At 49.1% G+C, this 15974-nt stretch overlaps 1 protein-coding gene across 1 annotated transcript in view; it reads left to right on the top strand.

Moving 5' to 3' along the window:
* Positions 1–15974, top strand: part of NXF1 (nuclear RNA export factor 1) — a 313238-nt gene that overhangs the window by 11824 nt on the left and 285440 nt on the right. The window contains exon 2 of the mRNA XM_069207165.1: positions 3254–3452. Coding sequence (XP_069063266.1) covers positions 3254–3452 — 199 coding nt within the window. The remainder of the gene's footprint in view (positions 1–3253; positions 3453–15974) is intronic.

The following is a 15974-nucleotide window of genomic DNA, read 5'->3' as shown; positions in this document are numbered from 1 at the left end:
TGTTACTAGCCACAGAGTGACAAAGGCACTCTTCCCCATGTGGCCAGCAACATGCCTCGAGTGTGGCAGGCTGCTAAAACCAGTCAGCCTACACGGGTAGTCGGTTAAGGTTTCAGGGGGCACCTCTAAGGTGCCCTCTGGGGTGTATGTTACAATAAAATGTACACTGGCATCATTGTGCATTTATTGTGCTGAGAAGTTTGATACCAAACTTCCCAGTTTTCAGTGTAGCCATTATGGTGCTGTGGAGTTCGTGTATGACAGACTCCCAGACCATATACTCTTATGGCTACCCTGCACTTACAATGTCTAAGGGTTTGCTTAGACACTGTAGGGGCACAGTGCTCATGCACTGGTGCCCTCACCTATGGTATAGTGCACCCTGCCATAGGGCTGTAAGGCCTGCTAGAGGGGTGACTTATCTATACTGCATAGGCAGTGTGAGGTTGGCATGGCACCCTGAGGGGAGTGCCATGTCGACTTACTCATTTTGTCCTCACCAGCACGCACAAGCTGGCAAGCAGTGTATCTGTGCTGAGTGAGGGGTCCCCAGGGTGGCATAAGATATGCTGCAGCCCTTAGAGACCTTCCCTGGCATCAGGGCCCTTGGTACCAGGGGTACCAGTTACAAGGGACTTACATGGATGCCAGGGTGTGCCAATTGTGAAAACAAAAGTACATGTTAGGGAAAGAACACTGGTGCTGGGGCCTGGTTAGCAGGCCTCAGCACACTTTCAAATCAAAACTTAGCATCAGCAAAGGCAAAAAGTCAGGGGGTAACCATGACAAGGAGGCATTTCCTTACACCCCCCCCCCCCACCCCCCCCCAAAACGAAAGAGGATGAGACTAACCTTTCCCAAGAGAGTCTTCATTTTCTAAGTGGAAGAACCTGGAAAGGCCTTCTGCATTGGCATGGGCAGTCCCAGGTCTGTGTTCCACTATAAAGTCCATTCCCTGTAGAGAGATGGACCACCTCAACAGTTTTGGATTTTCACCTTTAATTTGCATCAGCCATCTGAGAGGTCTGTGGTCATTTTGAACTACAAAGTGAGTACCAAAGAGGTATGGTATCCGCTTCTTCAGGGACCAAACCACAGCAAAGGCCTCCCTCTCAATGGCACTCCAACGCTGCTCCCTGGGGAGTAACCTCCTGCTAATGAAAGCAACAGGCTGGTCAAGGCCATCATCATTTGTTTGGGACAAAACTGCCCCTATCCCATGTTCAGAGGCATCTGTCTGCACAATGAACTGCTTGGAGTAATCTGGAGCTTTTAGAACTGGTGCTGTGCACATTGCTTGTTTCAGGGTGTCAAAGGCCTGTTGGCATTCTACAGTCCAGTTTACCTTCTTGGGCATTTTCTAGGAGGTAAGTTCTGTGAGGGCTGTCACTATGGATCCATATCCCTTCATAAACCTCCTGTAGTACCCAGTGAAGCCAAAGAATGCCCTGACTTGAGTCTGGGTTTTTGGAGCTGCCCAGTCCAGAATAGTCTGGATCTTAGGCTGGAGTGGCTGAACTTGGCCTCCACCTACAAGGTGTCCCAAGTAAACCACAGTTCCTTGCCCTATCTGGCATTTGAATGCCTTGATAGGGAGGCCTGCTGATTGCAGAGCCTTCAAAACCTTCTTCAGGTGGACCAGGTGATCCTGCCAGCTGGAGCTAAAGACAGCAATATCGTCAAGATAAGCTGCACTAAAGGACTCCAAGCCAGCAAGGACTTGATTCACCAACCTTTGGAAGATGGCAGGGGCATTCTTTAAACCAAAGGGCATAACAGTAAACTGATAATGCCCATCAGGTGTGGAGAATGCTGTCTTTTCTTTTGCTCCTTGTGCCATTTTGATTTGCCAGTACCCTGCCATTAAGTCAAAGGTACTTAAGAATTTGACAGCATCTAATTTATCAATCAGTTCATCAGCCCTTGGAATGGGATGGGCATCTGTCTTGGTGACAGAATTAAGTCCTCTGTAGTGCACACAAAATCTCATCTCTCTCTTTCCATCTTTGGTGTGAGGTTTGGGGACTAAGACCACTGGGCTAGCCCAGGGGCTGTCAGAGTGCTCAATGACTCCCAATTCCAGCATCTTGTGGACTTCCACCTTGATGCTTTCCTTAACTTGGTCAGACTGCCTGAATATTTTGTTTTTGACAGGCATGCTGTCTCATGTGTCCACATCATGGGTACACAGGTGTGTCTGACCAGGGGTTAGGGAAAAGAGCTCAGCAAACTGTTGCAGGACCTTCCTACAATCAGATTGCTGTTGGCTAGATAGGGTGTCTGAGTAGATCACTCCATCAACTGAGCCATCCTTAGGGTTTGTGGAGAGGAGATCAGGGAGAGGTTCACTCTCAGCTTCTTGGTCCTCATCTGTTACCATCAACATATTCACATCAGCCCTATCATGGAAGAGCTTAAGGCGGTTCACATGGATCACCCTCTTGGGGCTCCTGCTAGTGCCTAGGTCCACCAGGTAGGTGACCTGACTCTTCTTTTCTAGCACTGGGTAAGGGCCACTCCATTTGTCTTGAAGTAAAGTTTAATGTTTTGTGCTGTACCACTGTATCTAGACCAGTGGTTTTTTTTATTTTTTATTGTGTATTCTTTTATTGTAAACATCTGTTTTGTTGTCAGTTAGGAATGTTGTCAGAGGTATGTAAAAAAAAAGGGTGCCATCATGCTGTTGGAGCAGCCAGTGGCAAGGAGTGAGTGCCAGCCTGTGTTATTGGGTAAGGGGCTTGTAGTGCACATTGGAGAAATTATAGGTGGGTGATGCACCAAAATATTAACTTCTCTGTATCCTTGGGTGACTAGGACCACTCTCATGTTTACTGAGGATGGCAGGGGATGAGCTGGCTATGTACAGTTTCACCTGATAAAGGGACTGTCCCTGGAATACTCAGTGGGTTAGTTTAATTTGAATTGATCAGACCCAGAAATAAGACTGTTAATTTATGGTTTAGTAGTTCTTTACTTAAAACCAGTGAAGAAGAGTAGCATCAAGTGAACTCTCCATGAGTCTGTTGGGTACGTGGGATGATATTTATTCAAATTATTGAAATAGCAGTTGTCTGTATAGGGTGCTGTGAGGCACCCTGCACCACTAAAGTAAATTTGGAAGTAAATTAATACCAGCATAAATAAAGTAATGCTGGCATCCCAGATAGACCTATTGAGAGAAATTATTTTTCATGTACACCTCTGTAGTCTTTCACACTCTGACTGTTTTGTTTGGTTTCCCTTGTCTGTACAGAACATGACGATCGTGTCATTGGGGGCTTTCCCACGAGAAAGAAAAAAGGGCGTGGGCCCTTCAGAGCCAAGCTGTACATGGACCAAGGCAACAGATCTCGAAACCGAGGGGGTGGTGGGCCTCCTCGTCCCCGCCTAGAAGATCGAGATGGGGATGTTGCCATGAATGATACCACCACGGACAATCCAAGAAGTAGATAGTAAGTAGAGTTTGTTTGACTGTTTAATTTAAACTTGCTGGCTTACTGATAGATTGTATATGGGAATTGATGTAGGGAAGTGCAGCATGCTTCTTTTAAGACGTAATGTTAAAGTAATATTTGCACTGGAGAACTGAGCTGCTCTCTCGGAGTGCTCAGAGACTGAGGGGTTGGCACAGGACTACAATGGCACTGGTGTTCGGCATAGAGAAATCGAACATGTTAACCCTCTGAAGTATGATTTGCATGTCCAAAGGTTTAACACTGTTGCTATACGGTTCCTACCAATTGAGCAGGACTGTGTGCCTGGTCAACATAAATGTAATTGTCCACCTATATCTTCAGGAAATGTTGACCCGGTTGCTATACGGTTCCTACCAATTGAGTAGAACTGTGTACCTGTTCAACATAAACATCATTGTCCTCCTATATCTTCAGGAAATGTTGACCCGGTTCCTAGCTAGCTCACAGTGCCCCATCTGAACCCCTAAACATACCAGGGTACCAGAGAGTACGTGCAACCCTGGACATGACTACTCCGATTTATAATGAAATTGTGGTAACAGATCTACCCTTTTTGTTGTCACACTGCTTACCCAAGATGAGATACACAAAAAAATATGAAAGTGTCTTTTCAAACATTTATTGCAACAATCGTTTTCTTGTATAAAAGACATGACCTGCGATTGTTTGGCAAGAGATACAAAGCATGGTAACTAGCATTAGGAAAATGGTGAAAAGACAAAACAGTTCAACCATGATAATGTTATTATGTTGGCACACACCTATCAGTTACTACCTACACTATCGAGTGCATAGTGGGAGTACCCTCTGCCAGATCAGTTGATCAATTGGCATAGCCTAAACACCCACGCCCAGGTAGGATGTACCAGGAAGCAGGTCTAGTGTAGTGCAGGCTTTCCTCCTTTGCAAGGTAGAGGTCAGTCAGCAGGGCTGCATCTCAGCCACAGTGCACTGCGTTCCTTGATAATACTAGCAGAGGTGCTGAATGTAGCATAGAGGCAGTTTTTATAATACAAGCATTGTTCATATCACACTGTCAGATATGCAGAGCTGATGTGATGCTATGTCTGCAAGTGAGAAGCTGTCTTCAATGAACAGTCATAATTCTAGGGCATCACTCTCTGTGTGCCCAGCCTTGGACGGAGTGTACAGACTGGACGGCAGAAACGCTTACAAGAAACATGCTGCATGGACAGTGATTTCTCAGCACATTATCGAAAACCTGAGTTAAAAAGTCACCAACAGAAAGAAAGGCTAAGTTAAAATGTGTAATTTGAAATGGAGGCTCTAAGTGGGCCCTGTCGCACTTTACCACAATGTATTGTTGAACACGCTACCTTCAGGACCGGATTCCCCCAAGGATTCTTCAGCACTGTGTTTACAGTTGAAACCTTTTTCTTTAGTATTGAATCCAGTTTTAAGTCAATCTTGTTTGCTGTTTGGGTGGTGAAGCGTTAAAGGATGGCTTTACCTTACTTCCCTTGATGCCAAGTATATTGAAGGCCCAGAAAGCGGCTCCTTGGCTTGTTTTTTCTCATATGGGTATTTGTAAACCTTTGTTAGTTCTTATCCTTTGCTCTGAGCACCAGTCATGAAGATTTTACAAAATGGTGAAAGTTGTCAGTGCTTTGATATAATGTGTTTTTTTTTTTTTTAATGTCCCTATTATAAATGTGGGAGATAGGAGTGCACCGACCAAATTATTGTCACAAGCCGAGCTCAATCCATAGTGACTTATCCGCATCACTTGAGGGTGTCTTATGAATTTTCACTGCTTTTCAAATAAACCCACACTGCTGTATCAAAAGGGCATTTTTGTTATACCCTGAAATGCAGAACTGAAAAGGCTTATATATAAATCATATCCCCAGAGTTTAGAGTACATAACGTTCGCTTTAGCTGGAAAGACTCGATCCTCCTTCAGCTTGAACTTCCAACTTCAAAATAGTAGCCACATCAGATTTGTGAGGTCCTCAAAATGAAACTCTTTGACTGATGTCTGCTTCATTTTCCAGTTCGGTGTCCTCACAATATAGTCCCATGACATTGAATTTATTTTAAAAACTAAAAATGTTTGTGTAAGGAAATGGCTCCCTGTTGCAGTTACCCCCCACTTTTTGCCTGATACTGATGCTGACTTGACTGAGAAGTGTGCTGGGACCCTGCTAACCAGGCCCCCGCACCAGAGTTCTTTCACCTAAAATGTACCATTGTTTCCACAATTGGCTCAACCCTGGCACCTAGGTAAGTCCCTTGTAACTGGTACCCCTGGTACCAAGGGCCCTGATGCCAGGGAAGGTCTCTAAGGGCTGCAGCATGTCTTATGCCACCCTAGGGACCCCTCACTCAGCACAGACACACTACTTGCCAGCTTGTGTGTGCTGGTGGGGAGAAAATGACTAAGTCGACATGGCACTCCCCTCAGGGTGCCATGCCAACCTCACACTGCCTGTGGCATAGGTAAGTCACCCCTCTAGCAGGCCTTACAGCCCTAAGGCAGGGTGCACTATACCACAGGTGAGGGCATATGTGCATGAGCACTATGCCCCTACAGTGTCTAAGCAAAACCTTAGACATTGTAAGTGCAGGGTAGCCATAAGAGTATATGGGCTGGGAGTCTGTCAAAAACGAACTCCACAGCTCCATAATGGCTACACTGAAAACTGGGAAGTTTGGTATCAAACTTCTCAGAATAATAAACCCACACTGATGCCAGTGTTGGATTTATTAAAAAATGCACACAGAGGGCATCTTAGAGATGTCCCCTGTATTTTACCCAATTGTTCAGTGCAGGACTGACTGGTCTGTGCCAGCCTGCTGCTGAGAGACGAGTTTCTGACCCCATGCAGTGAGAGCCTTTGTGCTCTCTGAGGACAGAAACAAAGCCTGCTCTGGGTGGAGGTGCTTCACACCTCCCCCCTGCAGGAACTGTAACACCTAGCAGTGAGCTTCAAAGGCTCAAGCTTCGTGTTACAGTGCCCCAGGGCACTCCAGCTAGTGGAGATGCCCGCCCCCTGGACACAGCCCCCACTTTTGGCGGCAAGTCCAGGAGAGATAATGAGAAAAACAAGGAGGAGTCACTGGCCAGTCAGGACAGCCCCTAAGGTGTCCTGAGCTGAGGTGACTCTGACTTTTAGAAATCCTCCATCTTGTAGAAGGAGGATTCCCCCAATAGGGATAGGAATGTGACCCCCTCCCCTTGGGAGGAGGCACAAAGAGGGTGTACCCACCCTCAGGGCTAGTAGCCATTGGCTACTAACCCCCCAGACCTAAACACGCCCTTAAATTTCGTATTTAAGGGCTCCCCTGAACCTAAGAATTTAGAATCCTGCAACTTACAAGAAGAAGACTGCTGAGCTGAAAAACCCCTGCAGAAGAAGAAAGAAGACACCAACTGCTTTGGCCCCAGACCTACCGGCCTGTCTCCTGCCTTCTAAAGAAACCTGCTCCAGCGACGCTTTCCCAAGGACCAGCGACCCCTGAATCCTCAGAGGACTGCCCTGCTTCAAGAAAGACAAGAAACTCCCGAGGACAGCGGCACTGCTCCAAAAGAACTGCAACTTTGTTACAGAGGAGCAGATTTAAAGACCCCTGCAAATCCCCGCAAGAAGCGTGAGACTTGCAACACTGCACCCGGCGACCCCGACTCGACTGGTGGAGAACCAACACCTCAGGGAGGACCCTCCGGCGAAGTTGTCCCCCCTGAGCCCCCACAGCGACGCCTGCAGAGGGAATCCCGAGGCTCCCCCTGACCGCGACTGCCTGAACCTAAAGTCCCGACGGCTGGAAAAGACCCTGCACCCGCAGCCCCCAGCACATGAAGGAACGGAACTTCTGTGCAGGAGTGACCCCCAGGAGCCCCTCTCCCTTGCCCAGGTGGTGGCTACCCCGAGGGGTAAAAACTGGACTACCTTTGCGTGGTGGGGCTATTAACGAGGGCATCTTGCATTCTGTAGATCTAACGCCCCTAGGTGTGCGTCTGAATATATATGTCTGTTGCATTATGTAAGGAAATGCCTCCTTGGCATGGTTGCCCCCTGACTTTTTGCCTTTGCTGATGCTATGTTTACAATTGAAAGTGTGCTGAGGCCTGCTAACCAGGCCCCAGCACCAGTGTTCTTTCCCTAACCTGTACTTTTGTATCCACAATTGGCAGACCCTGGCATCCAGATAAGTCCCTTGTAACTGGTACTTCTAGTACCAAGGGCCCTGATGCCAAGGAAGGTCTCTAAGGGCTGCAGCATGTCTTATGCCACCCTGGAGACCTCTCACTCAGCACAGACACACTGCTTGCCAGCTTGTGTGTGCTAGTGAGAACAAAACGAGTAAGTCGACATGGCACTCCGCTAAGGGTGCCATGCCAGCCTCTCACTGCCTATGCAAGTATAGGTCAGTCACCCCTCTAGCAGGCCTTACAGCCCTAAGGCAGGGTGCACTATACCATAGGTGAGGGTACCAGTGCATGAGCATGGTACCCCTACAGTGTCTAAACAAAACCTTAGACATTGTAAGTGCAGGGTAGCCATAAGAGTATATGGTCTGGGAGTTTGTCAAACACGAACTCCACAGCACCATAATGGCTACACTGAAAACTGGGAAGTTTGGTATCAAACTTCTCAGCACAATAAATGCACACTGATGCCAGTGTACATTTTATTGCAAAATACACCCCAGAGGGCACCTTAGAGGTGCCCCCTGAAACTTAACCGACTGTCTGTGTAGGCTGACTAGTTCCAGCAGCCTGCCACACTAGAGACATGTTGCTGGCCCCATGGGGAGAGTGCCTTTGTCACTCTGAGGCCAGTAACAAAGCCTGCACTGGGTGGAGATGCTAACACCTCCCCCAGGCAGGAGCTGTAACACCTGGCGGTGAGCCTCAAAGGCTCACCCCTTTGTCACAGCCCAGCAGGGCACTCCAGCTTAGTGGAGTTGCCCGCCCCCTCCGGCCACGGCCCCCACTTTTGGCGGCAAGGCTGGAGGGAACAAAGAAAGCAACAAGGAGGAGTCACTGGCCAGTCAGGACAGCCCCTAAGGTGTCCTGAGCTGAGGTGACTCTAACTTTTAGAAATCCTCCATCTTGCAGATGGAGGATTCCCCCAATAGGGTTAGGATTGTGACCCCCTCCCCTTGGGAGGAGGCACAAAGAGGGTGTACCCACCCTCAGGGCTAGTAGCCATTGGCTACTAACCCCCCAGACCTAAACACGCCCTTAAATTTAGTATTTAAGGGCTACCCTGAACCCTAGAAAATTAGATTCCTGCGACAACAAGAAGAAGGACTGCCCAGCTGAAAACCCCTGCAGAGGAAGACCAGAAGACAACAACTGCCTTGGCTCCAGAAACTCACCGGCCTGTCTCCTGCCTTCCAAAGAACTCTGCTCCAGCGACGCCTTCCAAAGGGACCAGCGACCTCTGAATCCTCTGAGGACTGCCCTGCTTCGACGACGACCAGAAACTCCCGAGGACAGCGGACCTGCTCCAAAAAGACTGCAACTTTGTTTCAAGGAGCAGCTTTAAAGACCCCTGCAACTCCCCGCAAGAAGCGTGAGACTTGCAACACTGCACCCGGCGACCCCGACTCGGCTGGTGGAGAACCAACACCTCAGGGAAGACCCCCGGACTACTCTACGACTGTGAGTACCAAAACCTGTCCCCCCTGAGCCCCCACAGCGCCGCCTGCAGAGGGAATCCCGAGGCTTCCCCTGACCGCGACTCTCTGAAACCTAAGTCCCGACGCCTGGAAAAGACCCTGCACCCGCAGCCCCCAGGACCTGAAGGACCGGACTTTCACTGGAGAAGTGACCCCCAGGAGTCCCTCTCCCTTGCCCAAGTGGAGGTTTCCCCGAGGAAGCCCCCCCTGGCCTGCCTGCAGCGCTGAAGAGATCCGTTGATCTCTCATAGACTAACATTACAAACCCGACGCTTGTTTCTACACTGCACCCGGCCGCCCCCGCGCTGCTGAGGGTGAAATTTCTGTGTGGGCTTGTGTCCCCCCCCGGTGCCCTACAAAACCCCCCTGGTCTGCCCTCCGAAGACGCAGGTACTTACCTGCAAGCAGACCGGAACCGGGGCACCCCCTTCTCTCCATTCTAGCCTATGCGTTTTGGGCACCGCTTTGAACTCTGCACCTGACCGGCCCTGAGCTGCTGGTGTGGTGACTTTGGGGTTGCTCTGAACCCCCAACGGTGGGCTTCCTTGGACCAAGAACTGAACCCTGTAAGTGTCTTACTTACCTGGTAAAACTAACAAAAACTTACCTCCCCCAGGAACTGTGAAAATTGCACTAAGTGTCCACTTTTAAAGTAGCTATTTGTCAATAACTTGAAAAGTATACATGCAATTGAAATGATTCAAAGTTCCTAATGTACTTACCTGCAATACCTTTCAAACAAGATATTACATGTTAAATTTGAACCTGTGGTTCTTAAAATAAACTAAGAAAAGATATTTTTCTATACAAAACCTATTGGCTGGATTTGTCTCTGAGTGTGTGTAGGAAGTTGGCTCTGTATGTGCTATTTCAAAGTAAGGAATAGCATGCACAGAGTCCAAGGGTTCCCCTTAGAGGTAAGATAGTGGCAAAAAGAGATAATACTAATGCTCTATTTTGTGGTAGTGTGGTCGAGCAGTAGGCTTATCCAAGGAGTAGTGTTAAGCATTTGTTGTACATACACATAGACAATAAATGAGGTACACACACTCAGAGACAAATCCAGCCAATAGGTTTTTATATAGAAAAATATCTTTTCTTAGTTTATTTTAAGAACCACAGGTTCAAATTCTACATGTAATATCTCATTCGAAAGGTATTGCAGGTAAGTACTTTAGGAACTTCAAATCATCAAAATTGCATGTATACTTTTCAAGTTATTCACAAATAGCTGTTTTAAAAGTGGACACTTAGTGCAATTTTCACAGTTCCTGGGGGAGGTAAGTTTTTGTTAGTTTTACCAGGTAAGTAAGACACTTACAGGGTTCAGTTCTTGGTCCAAGGTAGCCCACTGTTGGGGGTTCAGAGCAACCCCAAAGTTACCACACCAGCAGCTCAGGGCCGGTCAGGTGCAGAGTTCAAAGTGGTGCCCAAAACGCATAGGCTCCAATGGAGAGAAGGGGGTGCCCCGGTTCCAGTCTGCCAGCAGGTAAGTACCCGCGTCCTCGGGGGGGCAGACCAGGGGGGTTTTGTAGGGCACCGGGGGGGACACAAGCCCACACAGAAATTTCACCCTCAGCGGCGCGGGGGCGGCCGGGTGCAGTGTTAGAACAAGCGTCGGGTTCGCAATGGAAGTCAATGAGAGATCAAGGGATCTCTTCAGCGCTGCAGGCAGGCAAGGGGGGGCTTCCTCGGGGAAACCTCCACTTGGGCAAGGGAGAGGGACTCCTGGGGGTCACTTCTGCAGTGAAAGTCCGGTCCTTCAGGTCCTGGGGGCTGCGGGTGCAGGGTCTTTTCCAGGCGTCGGGACTTAGGTTTCAGAGAGTCGCGGTCAGGGGAAGCCTCGGGATTCCCTCTGCAGGCGGCGCTGTGGGGGCGCGGGGGGGACAGGTTTTGGTACTCACAGTCGTAGAGTAGTCCGGGGGTCCTCCCTGAGGTGTTGGTTCTCCACCAGCCGAGTCGGGGTCGCCGGGTGCAGTGTTGCAAGTCTCACGCTTCTTGCGGGGAGATTGCAGGGTTCTTTAAAGCTGCTCCTTTGGATAAAGTTGCAGTCTTTTTGGAGCAGGTCCGCTGTCCTCGGGAGTTTCTTGTCGTCGTCGAAGCATTTCTGGAGCCAAGGCAGTTGTTGTCTTCTGGTCTTCCTCTGCAGGGGTTTTCAGCTAGGCAGTCTTTCTTCTTGTTGTTGCAGGAATCTAATTTTCTAGGGTTCAGGGTAGCCCTTAAATACTAAATTTAAGGGCGTGTTTGGTCTGGGGGGGTTAGTAGCCAATGGCTACTAGCCCTGAGGGTGGGTACACCCTCTTTGTGCCTCCTCCCAAGGGGAGGGGGTCACAATCCTAACCCTATTGGGGGAATCCTCCATCTGCAAGATGGAGGATTTCTAAAAGTTAGAGTCACTTCAGCTCAGGACACCTTAGGGGCTGTCCTGACTGGCCAGTGACTCCTCCTTGTTGCTTTCTTTGTTCCCTCCAGCCTTGCCGCCAAAAGTGGGGGCCGTGGCCGGAGGGGGCGGGCAACTCCACTAAGCTGGAGTGCCCTGCTGGGCTGTGACAAAGGGGTGAGCCTTTGAGGCTCACCGCCAGGTGTCGCAGCTCCTGCCTGGGGGAGGTGTTAGCATCTCCACCCAGTGCAGGCTTTGTTACTGGCCTCAGAGTGACAAAGGCACTCTCCCCATGGGGCCAGCAACATGTCTCTGGTGTGGCAGGCTGCTGGAACTAGTCAGCCTACACAGACAGTCGGTTAAGTTTCAGGGGGCACCTCTAAGGTGCCCTCTGGGGTGTATTTTGCAATAAAATGTACACTGGCATCAGTGTGCATTTATTGTGCTGAGAAGTTTGATACCAAACTTCCCAGTTTTCAGTGTAGCCATTATGGTGCTGTGGAGTTCGTGTTTGACAGACTCCCAGACCATATACTCTTATGGCTACCCTGCACTTACAATGTCTAAGGTTTTGTTTAGACACTGTAGGGGTACCATGCTCATGCACTGGTACCCTCACCTATGGTATAGTGCACCCTGCCTTAGGGCTGTAAGGCCTGCTAGAGGGGTGTCTTACCTATACTGCATAGGCAGTGAGAGGCTGGCATGGCACCCTGAGGGGAGTGCCATGTCGACTTACTCGTTTTGTCCTCACTAGCACACACAAGCTGGCAAGCAGTATGTCTGTGCTGAGTGAGAGGTCTCCAGGGTGGCATAAGACATGCTGCAGCCCTTAGAGACCTTCCTTGGCATCAGGGCCCTTGGTACTAGAAGTACCAGTTACAAGGGACTTATCTGGATGCCAGGGTCTGCCAATTGTGGATACAAAAGTACAGGTTAGGGAAAGAACACTGGTGCTGGGGCCTGGTTAGCAGGCCTCAGCACACTTTCAATTGTAAACATAGCATCAGCAAAGGCAAAAAGTCAGGGGGCAACCATGCCAAGGAGGCATTTCCTTACACAACCCCCCCCCCCCCCCAAACGAAAGAGGATGAGACTAACCTTTCCCAAGAGAGTCTTCATTTTCTAAGTGGAAGAACCTGGAAAGGCCATCTGCATTGGCATGGGCAGTCCCAGGTCTGTGTTCCACTATAAAGTCCATTCCCTGTAGGGAGATGGACCACCTCAACAGTTTAGGATTTTCACCTTTCATTTGCATCAGCCATTTGAGAGGTCTGTGGTCAGTTTGAACTAGGAAGTGAGTCCCAAAGAGGTATGGTCTCAGCTTCTTCAGGGACCAAACCACAGCAAAGGCCTCCCTCTCAATGGCACTCCAACGCTGCTCCCTGGGGAGTAACCTCCTGCTAATGAAAGCAACAGGCTGGTCAAGGCCATCATCATTTGTTTGGGACAAAACTGCCCCTATCCCATGTTCAGAGGCATCAGTCTGCACAATGAACTGCTTAGAATAATCTGGAGCTTTTAGAACTGGTGCTGAGCACATTGCTTGTTTCAGGGTGTCAAAGGCCTGTTGGCATTCCACAGTCCAGTTCACTTTCTTGGGCATTTTCTTGGAGGTGAGTTCAGTGAGGGCTGTCACAATGGATCCATATCCCTTCACAAACCTCCTGTAATACCCAGTCAAGCCAAGGAATGCCCTGACTTGAGTCTGGGTTTTTGGAGCTACCCAGTCCAGAATAGTCTGGATCTTGGGTTGGAGTGGCTGAACTTGGCCTCCACCTACAAGATGGCCCAAGTAAACCACAGTTCCCTGCCCTATCTGGCATTTGGATGCCTTGATAGAGAGGCCTGCTGATTGCAGAGCCTTCAAAACCTTCTTCAGGTGGATCAGGTGATCCTGCCAGGTGGAACTAAAGACAGCAATATCATCTAGATAAGCTGTGCTAAAGGACTCCAAACCAGCAAGGACTTGATTCACCAACCTTTGGAAGGTGGCAGGGGCATTCTTTAAACCAAAGGGCATAACAGTAAACTGATAATGCACATCAGGTGTGGAGAATGCTGTCTTTTCTTTTGCTCCAGGTGCCATTTTTATTTGCCAGTACCCTGCTGTCAAGTCAAAGGTACTTAAGAATTTGGCAGCACCTAATTTGTCTATGAGCTCATCAGCTCTTGGAATTGGATGAGCATCTGTCTTGGTGACAGAATTGAGCCCTCTGTAGTCCACACAAAACCTCATCTCTTTCTTTCCATCTTTGGTGTGAGGTTTGGGGACTAAGACCACTGGGCTAGCCCAGGGGCTGTCAGAGCGCTCAATTACTCCCAATTCCAGCATCTTGTGGACTTCCACCTTGATGCTTTCCTTAACATGGTCAGACTGTCTAAAGATTTTGTTTTTGACAGGCATGCTGTCTCCTGTGTCCACATCATGGGTACACAGGTGTGTCTGACCAGGGGTTAAGGAGAAGAGTTCAGGAAACTGTTGTAGGACTCTCCTACAATCAGCTTGCTGTTGGCCAGAGAGGGTGTCTGAGTAGATCACTCCATCTACTGAGCCATCTTTTGGGTCTGATGACAGAAGATCAGGGAGAGGTTCACTCTCTGCCTCCTGATCCTCATCTGTTACCATCAACAGATTTACATCAGCCCTGTCATGGAAGAGCTTAAGGCGGTTCACATGGATCACCCTCTTGGGGCTCCTGCTTGTGCCCAGGTCCACCAGGTAGGTGACCTGACTCTTCCTTTCTAGTACTGGGTAAGGGCCACTCCATTTGTCCTGGAGTGCCCTGGGAGCCACAGGCTCCAGAACCCAGACTTTCTGCCCTGGTTGGAACTCAACCAGTGCAGCCTTTTGGTCATACCAAAACTTCTGGAGCTGTTGGCTGGCCTGAAGGTTTTTGGTTGCCTTTTCCATGTACTCTGCCATTCTAGAGCGAAGGCCAAGTACATAGTCCACTATGTCTTGTTTAGGCTCATGGAGAGGTCTCTCCCAGCCTTCTTTAACAAGAGCAAGTGGTCCTCTTACAGGATGACCAAACAGAAGTTCAAAGGGTGAGAATCCTACTCCCTTCTGTGGCACCTCTCTGTAAGCGAAAAGCAGACATGGCAAGAGGACATCCCATCTCCTTTTGAGTTTTTCTGGGAGCCCCATGATCATGCCTTTTAATGTCTTGTTGAATCTCTCAACCAAGCCATTAGTTTGTGGATGGTATGGTGTAGTGAATTTGTAAGTCACTCCACACTCATTCCACATGTGTTTTAGGTATGCTGACATGAAGTTGGTACCTCTGTCAGACACCACCTCCTTAGGGAAACCCACTCTGGTAAAGAGACCAATGAGGGCCTTGGCTACTGCAGGGGCAGTAGTCGACCTAAGGGGAATAGCTTCAGGATACCTAGTAGCATGATCCACTACTACTAGGATGTACATATTTCCTGAGGCTGTGGGAGGTTCCAGTGGACCAACTATGTCCACCCCCACTCTTTCAAAGGGGACCCCCACCACTGGAAGTGGAATGAGGGGGGCCTTTGGGTGCCCACCTGTCTTACCACTGGCTTGACAGGTGGGGCAGGAGAGGCAAAACTCCTTAACCATGTTGGACATATTGGGCCAGTAGAAGTGGTTGACTAACCTCTCCCACGTCTTGGTTTGTCCCAAATGTCCAGCAAGGGGAATGTCATGGGCCAATGTTAGGATGAACTTCCTGAACAGCTGAGGCACTACCACTCTCCTAGTGGCACCAGGTTTGGGGTCTCTGGCCTCAGTGTACAGGAGCCCATCTTCCCAATAGACCCTATGTGTTCCATTTTTCTTGCCTTTGGACTCTTCAGCAGCTTGCTGCCTAAGGCCTTCAAGAGAGGGACAGGTTTCTTGTCCCTTACACAGCTCCTCCCTTGAGGGTCCCCCTGGGCCTAAGAGCTCAACCTGGTAAGGTTCAAGCTCCAAAGGCTCAGTTCCCTCAGAGGGCAGAACTTCTTCCTGAGAAGAGAGGTTCCCTTTCTTTTGCTGTGTTGCAGTTGGTTTCCCAACTGACTTTCCTTTCCTCTTGGTAGGCTGGGCCAGTCTTCCAGACTCCAGCTCTACTTGTTCACCCTGTGCCTTGCATTGTGCTCTTGTTTTCACACACACCAGTTCAGGGATACCCAGCATTGCTGCATGGGTTTTTAGTTCTACCTCAGCCCATGCTGAGGACTCCAGGTCATTTCCAAGCAGACAGTCCACTGGGATATTTGAGGAGACCACCACCTGTTTCAGGCCATTGACCCCTCCCCATTCTAAAGTAACCATTGCCATGGGATGTACTTTTCTCTGATTGTCAGCGTTGGTGACTGTGTAAGTTTTTCCAGTCAGGTATTGGCCAGGGGAAACCAGTTTCTCTGTCACCATGGTGACACTGGCACCTGTATCCCTCAGGCCCTCTATTCTAGTCCCATTAATTAAGAGTTGCTGTCTGTATTTTTGCATGTTA

This window comes from Pleurodeles waltl, chromosome 9 (genome assembly GCF_031143425.1).
Source record: "Pleurodeles waltl isolate 20211129_DDA chromosome 9, aPleWal1.hap1.20221129, whole genome shotgun sequence".
In the NCBI taxonomy this organism is placed as follows: Eukaryota; Metazoa; Chordata; class Amphibia; order Caudata; family Salamandridae; genus Pleurodeles; species Pleurodeles waltl.
Note: the sequence above shows the minus strand (reverse complement) of the source record. Positions and strands in the feature narration are given on the sequence as shown.